The 13,710-nt window shown below is 42.5% G+C and overlaps 1 protein-coding gene across 9 annotated transcripts in view; it reads left to right on the top strand.

Annotated features, from left to right (window-relative positions):
• Positions 1–13,710, top strand: part of dlg3 (discs, large homolog 3 (Drosophila)) — a 358,637-nt gene that overhangs the window by 269,125 nt on the left and 75,802 nt on the right. For all 9 annotated transcript variants that reach the window (XM_078412475.1, XM_078412470.1, XM_078412469.1 and 6 more), the window contains one exon: positions 5,358–5,460. In XM_078412475.1, coding sequence (XP_078268601.1) covers positions 5,358–5,460 — 103 coding nt within the window. The remainder of the gene's footprint in view (positions 1–5,357; positions 5,461–13,710) is intronic.

Raw genomic sequence — 13,710 nt, 5'->3', positions numbered from 1 at the left:
ATTGAGAGGACAACATGATTCTGCATTTTGACAGTACCATTCTTGATCTGAGCTTACCTGAATGGACTTTACTTTGACCTTGTCTTTTGCCTGACTAGAGCAGGCCTGATGATAACCACACCAGCTGAGATTGGACAGATCTTCCTTTCTCATTGCCGATATTCCATATTGTTATTCAACAAATATGCCCAGAATTATTTTGAATCGTTGGGCATATGAGGTGACCTGCAAGATTACTCTTGCTGTTCTATTTATACAGCAACCCTTGTAGGGTATTCACATGAAATAACAAGATTATTGGCTCTGACTCACTGTTTCATTTATGCATTCACAGAATGTGGACTTCACTGATAAAACCAGCTTTTATTTTCCATCCATAATTTCTCTTGAAAATGTCATGATTATCAACCTTCTTGAACCACTGCAGACGATGTGGTGAAAGAACTTGCACAGCATTATTAGAAAGGAAGTTCCAGGATTTTGACCAGCGATACTGAAGGAATGAAAATATATCAAAATTGTGCCTAATTTTGTAGGTTTCCATGTGTTCATTGTCCCTCCAGATGGTATAGATCATTGGTATGTAAAGGTAGACACAAAATGCTGGAGTAACTCAGCAGGACAAGCAGCATCTCTGGAGAGAAGGAATGGGTGACGTTTCGGGTCGAGACCCTTCTTCAGACTGATGACAGGGGAGTGGGTGGGACAAAGATAGAATGTTGTCGGAGACAGTAAGACTGGTGGGAGAACTGGGAAGGGGAGGGGATAGAGAGGGAAAGCAAGGGCTATTCTAACTTCAGCAGGCAGTGAAGAAAGCTAATGGCATTTTGGCCTTCATTGCGAGAGGATTTGAGTTTAGGAGCAAGGAGGTCCTTCTGCAGTTGTACAGGGCCCTGGCGAGACTACACCTGGAGTATTGGGTGCAATTTTGGTCTCCTAATTTGAGGACGTTCATTATTGCTATTGAGGGAGTGCAGCGTATGTTCACCCGGTTACTTCCCGGGATGGTGGGATTGACATATGATGAAAGAATGGGTCGACTGGGCTTGTATTCACTGGAATGTTGAAGGATGCGAGGGGATCTTATAGAAACATATAAAATTCTTAAAGGATTGGCAGGCTAGATGCAGAAACACTGTTCCCGATGTTGGGGGAGTCCAGAACCACGATCACAGTTTAAAGAATAAGGGGTAGGCCATTTAGGACTGAGACGAGGAAAAACTTCTTCACCCAGAGAGTTGTGAATCTGGAATTCTCTGCCACAGAAGGCAGTGGAGGCCAATTCACTGGGTTTTCAAGAGAGAGTTAGATTTAGCTCTTCGGGCTTAAGGAATCAAGGGATATAGGGGAAAAGCAGGAATGGGGTATTGATTTTCGATGATCAGCCATGATCATATTGAATGGCGGTGCTGGCTCGTAGGGCCGAATGGCCTACTCCTGCATCTATTTTTCTATGTTTCTCTGTTTACATGATCCATATCCCTACTCCCTGCAATTCCTCCATCAAACTTTCCCCCTCTCATCTTATAGCTATGCCCTCTGGTGTTGGACATTTCTACCCTGGGATAAAAGCTCTGACTGTCTACCCAATCTGTGCCACTCATAATTTTATATACTTCTATCGTCTCCCCTCAACTTCCAATGTTCCAAAGAAAACAATCAAATTCTATTCAAACTCTCCCTGTAGCTGAAACCCTCTAATCCAGGCAACATACTCTTAAAATTCCTCTGTACCCTCTCTAAAGCCTGCAAACCTTTCCTGTAAAGGGGAGACGAGAACTACAAGCAATACTCCCAATATTAAAGTAGATTTGATGAAAGGACCCTAGAAGAGATACAACATTCCCCATTGTCTCTTAGAAATCTCTAGCCCATGACTATTCAAAGTGGAAAATCATTCAAGATGGACTGGGAACCTCCAAACAATGCAATATGAGTACACAGAAGCTCTGCATAAGCAACCGAATGACTTCCTCACAAACTACCAACCTGTCTGGTCAAGCACATCTTTCCACATTAGTCATCTCAAAAATCACTGAACCAGAGTTGAAGCAAATCTTCCTCGATTCCAACGAACTGCCTAAAGAGAAGAAGGTCACTAACTGCAATGCATCTGCTGACTTCTGCATTACAGGCCAAAGAGGATTTCAAATTCTGCAGTCTTGCCTATTATATTGATGTGCTGGGATACATCAATATTGAGGAAAGAGATTGTCACATGATCTCGTCCACTCCCTAGTTGTCCATCACCATTCACCAGGGCGGCACGGTAGCGCAGCGGTAGAGTTGCTGCTTTACAGCGAATGCAGCGCCGGAGACTCAGGTTCGATCCTGACTACGGGTGCTGCACTGTAAGGAGTTTGTACGTTCTCCCCGTGACCTGCGTGGGTTTTCTCCGAGATCTTCGGTTTCCTCCCACATTCCAAAGACGTACAGGTATGTAGGTTAATTGGCTGGGTAAATGTAAAAATTGTCCCTAGTGGGTGTAGGATAGTGTTAATGTACGGGGATCGCTGGGCGGCACGGATTTGGTGGGCCGAAAAGGCCTGTTTCCGGCTGTATATATATGATATGATATGATATGATAACTGGATGGGGCAAGACTTTAGATCTTCAATCTGACCTGAAAACTCCCCAAAAATGCAGGTACTAAAAATCTAAAATAAAAATAGGAAACACAACGAAATGTCAGTCGGCATCTGTGGAGAGGAAAAGCCTTTAATAGAATTAATCTAACTTGTCAATTGCATGGTTAATTAGTTCTAGTTTTTCCTTGCACATCTTTTGCATACCGTGTATGTAATCCTGTGTGTGGCTTCAACAGGTTTGCACTTTGTTTTTTCATCATAGTGTTAATACTTCATGCTTTACACTCCTCATTGAAGCAATGTTTCTCACAATGGCTTGACTGCAATATTAGAGAGAGGGATGGAACAGACTATGACACTACAGACTGTGGTGGAACAAAAGCGGAGGCCAGAATTGCCATGTTAATGCCCAGAGGGGTGTGTGCCGCTGAAGGCCCTGAGGCTCGGCTGGACTGTGCGCAGCCTACAGCGGCGGAGCGGTGGAGGACACCACGGCTACGCTTGGCCAAGCTGACCCTCTAACGCTGTCAGGACAACGGGTCTTCATGGTCAGGTCAAGATCCCTGCATTTACAACAACTGGGACTTGAAAACGCCGCCAAACTGCCGACTCTGTATACAGTCTCAGTGTACTACTGCTATACAATTGTACTGTATCTGCAATGCCTATCTAATATGTATCTGTGCTTATGTATAGTGATAGCTGTACTGAACTGTATACAAAAATGAATTTCACTGTACCTCAGTTTATGTGACAAATAAATACGATACCAGACTAAGTACCAGATCTGTTCTGAACTTCTTCTATTTAGTCCTATAAAGGAGCCAAACTAGACAATGAAGAATTTCCCCTATGTGAAAGTCTCCACAACAAAGTCTAACGGGGTGAGCTGAGGTTGGCTTTCCCTTGTATTGTTTTATACTCTTTACATGTCACGGATTATTAACTAACTCTGCCTTTACAATTGTAGTACTTTGATTAAGGTGTGCATGACTCAGTTTTCCCTCCAACGCCTGTATCATGCAGATTGCTCAGGAGGAAAACAGCAACACCTTCCTGATGGGGGAAGTTACTTCTCCACATTTTACAAAATCGTGTAGAGTTGGATCGAAGTATGTTGTGTGTCAATTCTGCACAGTTAACAGGTGCTGCTGTAGATCTTTCTCTGTAAGATTTCTATTTCAAGCCACTGACCATTGCACATGTTGCAGAGAGGCTGCCAGCTGCTTTCACCGTTTGTGATTCAGAATTAGGATGGAGTTGTTATGGTAACAGCTCTGTTTGAGATTATTATCCTGCCTCTATATCCCCAGTCTTGCATTTATTCAAGATCTAAGAATGATCTGTTATTCACATTAAACCAAATTCTATTTTAATAAGTGTTTTTTCGAGGTCCTGTTTCCCAAGACTTTATTAAAATAACGTCCATGAGGGTGCTTGCTATCATCATTAATAATTTGTTATTGTATTCATATAAACTATTTCTCACCAAGCTGTTCACCTCCCCAGTGCAATTCATTAGATCGTGCATCACCTGAGGCATCAGGGAACTTGGGCTCAGGGGATGCTAATATTTAAAAAATAAAGTTTTATCCCAGCATGTAAAATTTGTAGGCATGTTAACCTCCTTATTTCAGTGCTTTGCCTGAACTACATTCATATTGTTCAAGCGGAGATGCTGTTGGATCATGGAACTGCTTCACAGAAAAGCCCAAGGTCTATCCCAATTACCTTCCAACATCCAGGGAGTTGTTTAATAAAAATTGTAGTAATCAAACTCAGATTAAACAAAAAGAAAAAAATCCTCTGGTTGAGAACTTTCAGAACTTACATCCAAAGACACCAGTTCCTCCTGAAGCTGAAGCACTCATATTTCACCTCCCAAATTTTTAACATACTGTATCCAAAATGTTTTGGAAGAAATCCATTGACTATTGTTTTTGGACAAGGTGCAAGGTGACAAGTTTCTCATCGTGCACCTTGATGGTGGCAAGGCGCAGATGACAGACAAATTAATCTGCAGACCTGCAAAAACAGAGAGATAGATCAAGAAGGCTTTGGTAAATTGGCCATCCTCAGTCAGGGTGTTGAGCATAAAAGTTGGGACGTTATGTAACATTGGTAAGGCCACACTTGGAGTACAGTGTTCAGTTTCGGTCATTCTGCGATAGGAATGATGTCATTAAGCTGGAAAGCATGGAGACAACATTTATGAGGATATTGCCAGGACGAGGGGCTGACCTATAAGGAAAATTTAGGCAGGCTAGGACTTTATTTCGTGTAGCATAGGAGGCTAAAGGGTGATCTTATAGAGGTGTATAAAATCATGAGGGGAATAGACAGGGTGAATACAAAGTCTTTACCCAGAGTAGGGGAATCAGAACCAATACGACATATTTTACTGTGACTCTAAGTTACCTCCATTAATTGATGGATCTATATCAGTACCAAAGATTAACAGCAACTGGAAAGGGAACTTGACTGTAATGGGTATGTTATAACTAATGAAGGTAGAATCAAAGTGCTGGAGTTACTCAGTGGGACAGGCAGCATCTCCGGAGAGAAGGAATGGGCGACATTACGGGTCGAGACCCTTCTTCAATCAGATTGAAGATGGGTCTCGACCCGAAATGTCGCCCATTACTTTTCTCCAGAGATACTGCCTGTCCCGTTGAGTTACTCCAGCATTTTGTGTCTACCTTCGATTTAAACCAGCATCTGCAGTTCTTTCCTACACATGTTATAACTAATTCTGTCTGTTTGTTTCAGGTAAATGGTGTTAACCTTCGGAGTGCTACACATGAGCAGGCAGCAGCTGCACTCAAAAGGGCTGGTCAGATTGTGACCATCGTAGCTCAGTACCGACCAGAAGGTAGGATGTGTGCAATGAGCCAAATGATTTCATATGAGATCCACGTGTTACTTGTGTTGTGCTCCGATTCAACAGTAGTCTACTTTACATTGTGCTCCTCATTGTCAGTTGATTCATTTTAACTTTTAATCTAAAATGCAATACTGTTTAGTTATAATAGTTGATTAGGAAAATAATCCCAAGGAGTACTATGTAAGACCAAACTTTACAGCTCAAGGTAAGTCTCCAAAAGCAATGTCAAAAAATATGTTTTTATACCATTGCCAGGGCACCGTGATCTAATCCACTTTCTCACTCAAGAAAGCAAATAGAAAACTATTGAATGTGCTGAATGTTCTGGGCCCTTGGTGACTCCATTATTATATCAGTGCCTAAACTTCCAAAGTACTTTGTTGATTGTAAAATGATTTGGGATGATTAAAGCAAGGAAAGGTGCTATAAAGGTGCATGGTGAAAGGTCTCAGAGAGCTGTGAACCACAGGAAACTCAAAGGAAAAATAATACACCTTCTGTAGTCAAAAGATAAGATAATGCCAATGGATGTCAGTGAGGCAACTATAAAGCAAGCACATGACTTGAAATAGGGATTGATATGATCAGGTGAAAACTGGAACTGGTGGAGCACCAATGTGACACAAAATGCTGTGACACAAAATCATATGTACTTATTTCATTTTTTAAAATTCACACTTTGTTTACAACAAAAAATCTTTAAGAGGGTGTCATAGTTGTGACTTAAATGCATACAACACCTTAAATGAAAAACAAGTGCAAAAATTAAAACCGGCAATGTTTTTGTTCTTTTGTGATGTCTGGCATACAAAGCCAATCAGGATATGTGATGAATTCCTTGCTTCTTTGGATAATGCCATAAGTCTGTCATCAGCGGCCTTAACGACTACTGTCCGGTAGCACTCACACCGGTCGGTCATCACAAAATACTTCGAGAGACTGGTCCTGCAGCACATCAAAGCCAGCCTCCCACCCACCTTCGATCCATACCAGTTTGCCTACAGAGCAAATAGGTCTACAGGGGATGCCATCGACACTGCTCTTCGCACTGCACTGACCCACCTTGAACACCAGGGGAGCTATGTGAGGATGCTCTTCCTCGACTTCAGCTCTGCCTTTAACACGGTCATCCCGAGCAGACTGGTCACCAAACTTTCTGACCTTGGATTTTCCCAAACCATCTGCCAATGGATCAAGGACTTCCTGACCAACCGCCCCCAGACCGTCAAAATAGGCCCTCACCTCTCCTCCACCATTACACTGAGCACCGGCTCACCACAGGGCTGTGTGTTGAGCCCCATCCTTTACTCCCTCTACACTCACGACTGCGCCCCCACCCATCCCACCAACACCATCATCAAGTTCGCAGATGACACGACTGTGGTTGGACTCATCTCAGGAGGAGATGAGACAGCCTACAGGGATGAAATCCAAAGGCTGGCAGCATGGTGTTCAGTGAACAATCTTGTCCTGAACTCCTCCAAAACAAAGGAACTTATAATAGACTTCAGGAAAACCAGTGCAGAATACGACCCACTCTACATCAATGGGGTCTGTGTGGAAAGGGTACCCGCTTTCAGGTTCCTGGGTACGCACATCGCAGAGGATCTTACCTGGTCTACCAACACCATCACCACAGTGAAGAAGGCACAGCAGAGATTCCACTTCCTGAGGATCCTCAGGAAGACCAACCTGCAGGAGAAGCTCATGATGTCCTTCTATCGCTGCTCCATCGAGAGTGTGCTGGCATACTGTATAACCACATGGTATGCCAGCCTGTCAGAAAAGGACAGGAAGGCCCTTCAGAGGGTCATCACGACGGCCCAGAAGATCATCGGCTGCTCACTGCCCTCCCTGGAGCACCTGTTCAGCCTACGCTGCCTCAGTAGAGCAGGCAAAATAATAAAAGATCCATCCCACCCCGGCCACCGTCTGTTTGTTCATCTGCCCTCTGGTCGACGTTTCAGGTCGATCAAATCCCGAACAAACAGACTTAAGAACAGTTTTTACCCCAGGGCCATACGAGAACTGAACACTACCTTCTGCACTAGGCAACACTGTTAAAACTTTTGTACTTAATATAATTGTATTTATTTGTTTTTGCATTTATTGCATATATGTTTTTACGCACCGTCAGGATTGGCTATTTTTTAATTTCGTTGTACTCGTTGCAATGACAATAAATGAATATTATTATATTATTATTATTATATTATTTAACAAGAGTGAGGGGGATGGGGGATAGACGGTGGTGGAGAGAGCTGAATCACTACTGCATGATTTGCTTTGTGGGTTATGAAGTGGGTGTTGTTTGACATTAGAAGTGGTGGGCAGGTGAGGGGGCATGGACTGTGGTAAACATCAGGAGCTCAACTGGGATTTGAGGGGGTTAGAGATTTGTGTCTGTGGCGAGTTTGAAGATGAATACTTTGAACAGCAAATTCAGGCACTATTAATGTAAAGCCACCACACTCCAAGCCACAATATGCAACCCATTGAAGATATGTTCAATGTCAGTTACTTGCTTCTCTGCAAGCCGATCCTATTAAATGTCTGGTAAGAAGCAGCATGCAGCTTCTGATCTGGCAGCTGCACTTACCGTGATAATACCTCTTCTCGCCTTAAGAAAGTAGCTGTTCTTCAGCATCAGGGCTCAAATGCGCAAGGTGGATTGAAATCACATGTGGATTTAAGCAGGGTAGGATAGGAATTTCACTTGCTTTCCAAGACAAGCATTACTAACCTAGTTTACCAGTTTCAGTAAAACCCTGTCTGTGGCTGTAACCAGATCTCCAGCTGCACTCAGGATTGCCGGCTCTGATTTTCAGCGATTCTTATGGTCTGGTTCTCGCTAACTCTCTGAGCCAGGGTTGCAGACCGGACTGCGGGCCATGTTGTGCTGCCTTAGCCAACACCAGCGTTCAGAGCTCTTAGGGTCAGGGATGTGGATAGTTTGCTGTCAGAGCAGGGAAGCAGGGATCTAGAATGATCACATATTTCCTACACCTTTAAAGGGACACAAAATGTAGGGGTAACTCAGCGGGTTAGGCAGCATCTCTGGAGAGCATGGATAGGTGACGCTTCGGGTTGTGGTCCCTTTAGCAGACTGATTCGATCCTGAGTATGGGTGCTTGTCCGTACGGAGTTCGTACATTCTTCCCGTGACCAGCGTGGGTATTTTTCCGGGATCTTCGGTTTCCTCCCACACTCCAAAGATGTACAGGTTTGTAGGTTAATTGGCTTGGTATAAATGTTAAATTGTCTCTAGTATGTTAAGGATAGTGTTAATGTGTGGGGATCGCTGGTCAGTGCGGACACGGAAGGCAGAAGGGCCTGTTTCCGCACTGTATCTTTAAACTAAACTAAACTAAACTAGGCGGCGATGCCGCTGGTCTACACCAGCAAACCCTTCTTCACCAGCTGCCGCACCGTACGGTTGATGTGGCTGTTGTTACCCCTGGCCAACAACACTTTCATCAGGCCGCTGCCATCAACAGGACGCTCTCGGTCCCCTCTCACCAGCTGCTACTTCTTCCCGTCGGCCATCGTTGTGTCTGCTCCATGATGTTTCAGTTCGGGACCCTTCTTTAGCCTCATATCCTCTTCTAGTTAACTCGAAAATTTATTATAATACTGCTTAACATGTTAAAAATAAAAAAAAATAAGTGTTTGCAAATTGATAGAAGTAATATTTAATAGTCTGGAAAATCTGCTAATCATCCATACCAAGGTGCCAAAGAATCTGGGTTTTAATGCGCAAGGTTTTGGTTATGGTAAAAGACCAGCTCATTACCACAACCTGTATTCATACAAATCCCACCGACTGAGCTGTGCAGCCACCTAATATCAAAAATATATTCATAAATATTAATTCTGGTAGTTTTCTGATTAAACTGTAAGCCAATTCTTTCCAACTGTTTTGCTACAAATACACCAATACTTACAGCATTACCAAAAGCAGCAACAGGAGCAGTTCTTTCTCACCTGTTACAGCATAGTTTATCTGTCTCCATTAACGTCACATATGATTCCAATCCGCCTTACAATTTTAGTTAACCTAGGATAAATCTTTTCATTAAAACAATCATTCCGCGTTTGCACATGGCAGATATGTTGCACTTAAATATATCTGCAAGCATGAAAGATTCCTTCTAGTTTGTAAAGAAAAAAAATGCTGGAGTAACTTAATGGGCTAGGCAGCATCCCTGGGGAATGTGGATATTTAACACTTTGGTTTGAGACCCTTCTTCCCGAATAACTCCACTATTTTGTGTCTTTCCTTGGTAAACCAGCATCTGCAGTTCCTTGTTTCTCCTTCCAGTTTGGATTTTTTTACAGGCTAATGAGTGGATGGTAGAGGTAACTGTCAATCTGCTGGGAGATATTTAATCATCCAGGCCAGCAAGGATCTATCGTTTGGGTCTTATATTAACAGAAAGGACTAAGGGAAGAAAAGATCTGCAGCATCTGGTGGAAAAACCTTTAAGCTGAATCACAGTTAAACTCTATCCAACATCCATTTGTACAAAGATATTGATGGTGTTTCATGCAAATCACTCATTAATTTAGAACTAGACCAAGTGGACCCGTTGGGTCCAAACCTCTCCTGCATTGGTGCCCCCTCAATCCCCCCATATCCTACCCCCCTCCACTCCCTCCCTCCCTCCCCCCTAGGAGATAGATTTAAACTTTAAAATGGGAATAACTTTAAAAATATAACACCGATTTCAATGAAACTTCTTCCATTAGCACCAAAGGGATGACGGTGAGTAAGGTGGGCCTAAAATTGTTGCGTTATCGTGTACCGTTTTGGCTGTAGTTCAGGAACAAACAAACAAGAATTTTAGTATATAGATGTATGTGGAGGTTCACAGTGCTAAATGGGTTTGGAGCCAGAGCTGGCAGTCCAGGGTGCAGCCAGGGCCGCATCCAGATTGTCGATCAGTATACAGCCTGAGCCAGGGTTGTGATCGGAATATCAGAGATCAAGAATATGGGTAGGTTTGTGGCCAGAACTCGGGTCTGGAGCGCTCCTATATTCCTGATCCTTCTGTACTCACCAGGTTCACTGGGAAATGTATTGTATTCTTATATAACTTGTAAAATAAATTAAATAACAGAATATTTGGATATTGATAGGGAGAACATCCAATAGTCAACACTAACATGGTCTCAAGGGTGTGGGAATATCGGAGCACTACTGTAATACTAGGCAATATCATGCACGTAATGTGAATAATTTATTTTCTGTGAGTAAGAGGAAACGGGAGGAAGAACTAAACTATTGTGTAGGAATACAATGGCAGGGAAGAGATGGAGAAGATTTTACTGCAAAACATATGAATGCTTTGTTGTCTAACAATGTACAGATTGTTGTTGAATACAGTTTTTCTGATGGAAATTATATGCCACATAAAAAGGCACTAACTGTGTTAAAGTTTGTCTGTGTCTGTGTTAAAGTCTATGTTACACAGGTCCACACCAGTTCCGTTGAAGCTGCTGCCAGCAGCACAATTGTACTGCCTTTAAAGGCCAAAACATCATGTGTGACACAGCAGGCTTTGTACAGTTGGTGCACACAAAAGCATTTTGTCCACTCATACCTGCCATTGTAGAGCAAGTGGAGCATGTACAAAATGACTCGGATTGTGGATTATGAGCAGGTGGGGCAGGTGGTTGAGAAGAGTTTTAGGAGTTAAGATCAGGATCAGGATTCAGGTGAAGCAGGATTGGGAGAGATAGAGCAATGTATGAAAGGAGAAGGGAAGATCAGGTTGGAGTTGTAGGATGGTCAGTCAGATCACACACAGTTTGTGTGGGCATCAGGACTAGACAAAGAGGTTGGACAGAAGAGATTACAAACCCTGAGTACATGTCCAAAATCTTTGCAGAATAGTATTTCTAGATGAGAGGATAGGTGCGGATTAACTGTGCCTAGTTTGCCTCACTCCTGCTGACTGCTCAGAAAAGCAGAGCAGCAGATTAAGTCTCCTTGCTATTTTCCCAAGGTCAAATTTCCAACCTCCATTACCATGACGATATCGATTTTTGTGAGAAATTTACAGTTATCCGAGGTACTGAATGGATTAACTCCGCTTCTTACAGCAGCATTGTTGTTGAACGCTCTGACTAACCAATGCAGCAAAAACAGGATTCTTAAAGAACTTGTAATACATGGTACATGACAAGTGGCACGCTGTCTGAATAAATAACTCAAGAGAACATTTTAGAGCACTCAGAACCAAGAACAGTGTAAGCTACTCTCCAATCCAAAATTACGTAAATCCGCCTCGTAGTTTCATTACGTTATATTTCCCTGACCATATTTTTTTCTTCCTTTTGTTTGCCTACCCAGTATTTGCAGCTGCCGCATGCACAGGGTGGTAAAAGCTAGCAGGTGGGGTAACCATTGATAGGCACCGTGGTCTTTTCTTGCCCTTTCTCATATGTTCATAGATAAACTAAACAGGTATTTTTGGCTAATTGGAACAGAGATCCAGCTGGCTTCTTTGCATCCTATGCTTTATTTACTGATGTCCAACTTGATCTACCCTCCAGGAGACCTTTTGTCAACACAGTATTGTGCTGGTACTGGTGCATTCCTGGGTAACCACAGGTGTTACCCGAGAAGCTGACATGCTAATATAATGGCTGTTTTTTTTATTATAGGCATTCTGGAGCATTCCCCTTAGATATAACAAACAATGGAACCTGGAGTGTTAATTGCTGTAGTTTTCTTGCTCCCACCGGGAGGCCCTCTAGTGTTCAATTTAGATAAAAGATAAAAGTTTCAGCCAGGAGAAAACCTTCGCTCATCTGTCCATGGTATTCCCCAGGTGCATTGCTAATAACCCTCAATCTCATTTGTTGACAGGAATCTAATTAGTTCTTTCACAAAATCTAATAAGCTTTCTACCTCCATCATTGAGGTTTGCAATCAGTCACCCATATCTACCTTACCTTTTTTTCGCTATTTCTGTATTTATAATTCCCTGTGATTAAACACTGTACACAATAGAAAAGTATACCTAAATATTGTTTATCCAAGCCTTACCTAATTTTAAATAGTTCCATCTCCTCCATGTCTTTTTAATTTAATAAAATCCTACGTAATCAATCTTTCTTTGTCATTCCTTAAGTTTAACCATGTAGCCTCCTATCTAGGAACTGAGTGCCCTTTTTGAATAAAGAAACCAAAACTGCACACAGACTTCTTGGTTTGAACTCCAAGACACTCTCAAAGCCTTAGAATACACATTTTCTGAAATTATATGCCAGAGCCCAACATCATGGAGGCCAAGTCAATAGATATTTTTAAGGCAGAGATAGATAGATAGATAGATTCTTCATTAGTACAAGTGTCAGAGGTTATGGGGAGAAGGCAGGAGCATGGAGTTAGGAGGGAGAGATAGATCAGCCATGATTGAATGGCAGAGTAGACTTGAGGGGCCGAATGGCCTAGTTCTACTCCTATCCCTTATGATCATTTTGTTCACTTTAACTGCCCAGAAATATTGTGCTGATGATTTTAATGATGTCCAGTTAAATCCCAATATCTCTTTCTTATTCTGATCACATGCATAATAGACCATGGATTATGTTTTTCTACAATCCCATTTAGCAAATAATTCACATCAACTTTCTTCTGTTTATTCTCCTAACCTTATGTTTTCTTTTATTAATTTGATCTGCCACACACCGAGCTTGACAAGATCTTTTTGAATAATATTTTTCAGTATTTACCACTGCTCTGAATTTAATATTGTTTGTAGTTTTGGACAATCGGGACATGATTTCTTTACCTAAACAAGAGGAGTTGAGTATAGGAGCAAAGAGGTCCTTCTACAGTTGTACCGGGCCCTGGTGAGACCGCACCTGGAGTACTGTGTGCAGTTTTGGTCTCCAAATTTGAGGAAGGATATTCTTGCTATGGAGGGCGTGCAGCGTAAGTTCACTAGGTTAATTCCCGGAATGGCGGGACTGTCGTATGTTGAAAGGCTGGAGCGATTGGGCTTGTATACACTGGAATTTAGAAGGATGAGGGGGGATCTTATTGAAACATATAAGATAATTAGGGGATTGGATACATTAGAGGCAGGAAACATGTTCCCAATGTTGGGGGAGTCCAGAACAAGGGGCCACAGTTTAAGAATAAGGGGTAGGCCATTTAGAACGGAGATGAGGAAGAACTTTTTCAGTCAGAGAGTGGTGAAGGTGTGGAATTCTCTGCCTCAGAAG

The sequence above is a fragment of the Rhinoraja longicauda genome, chromosome 15 (assembly GCF_053455715.1).
Source record: "Rhinoraja longicauda isolate Sanriku21f chromosome 15, sRhiLon1.1, whole genome shotgun sequence".
Classification (NCBI taxonomy): Eukaryota; Metazoa; Chordata; class Chondrichthyes; order Rajiformes; family Arhynchobatidae; genus Rhinoraja; species Rhinoraja longicauda.
This window is presented reverse-complemented; position numbering and strand designations above follow the sequence as displayed.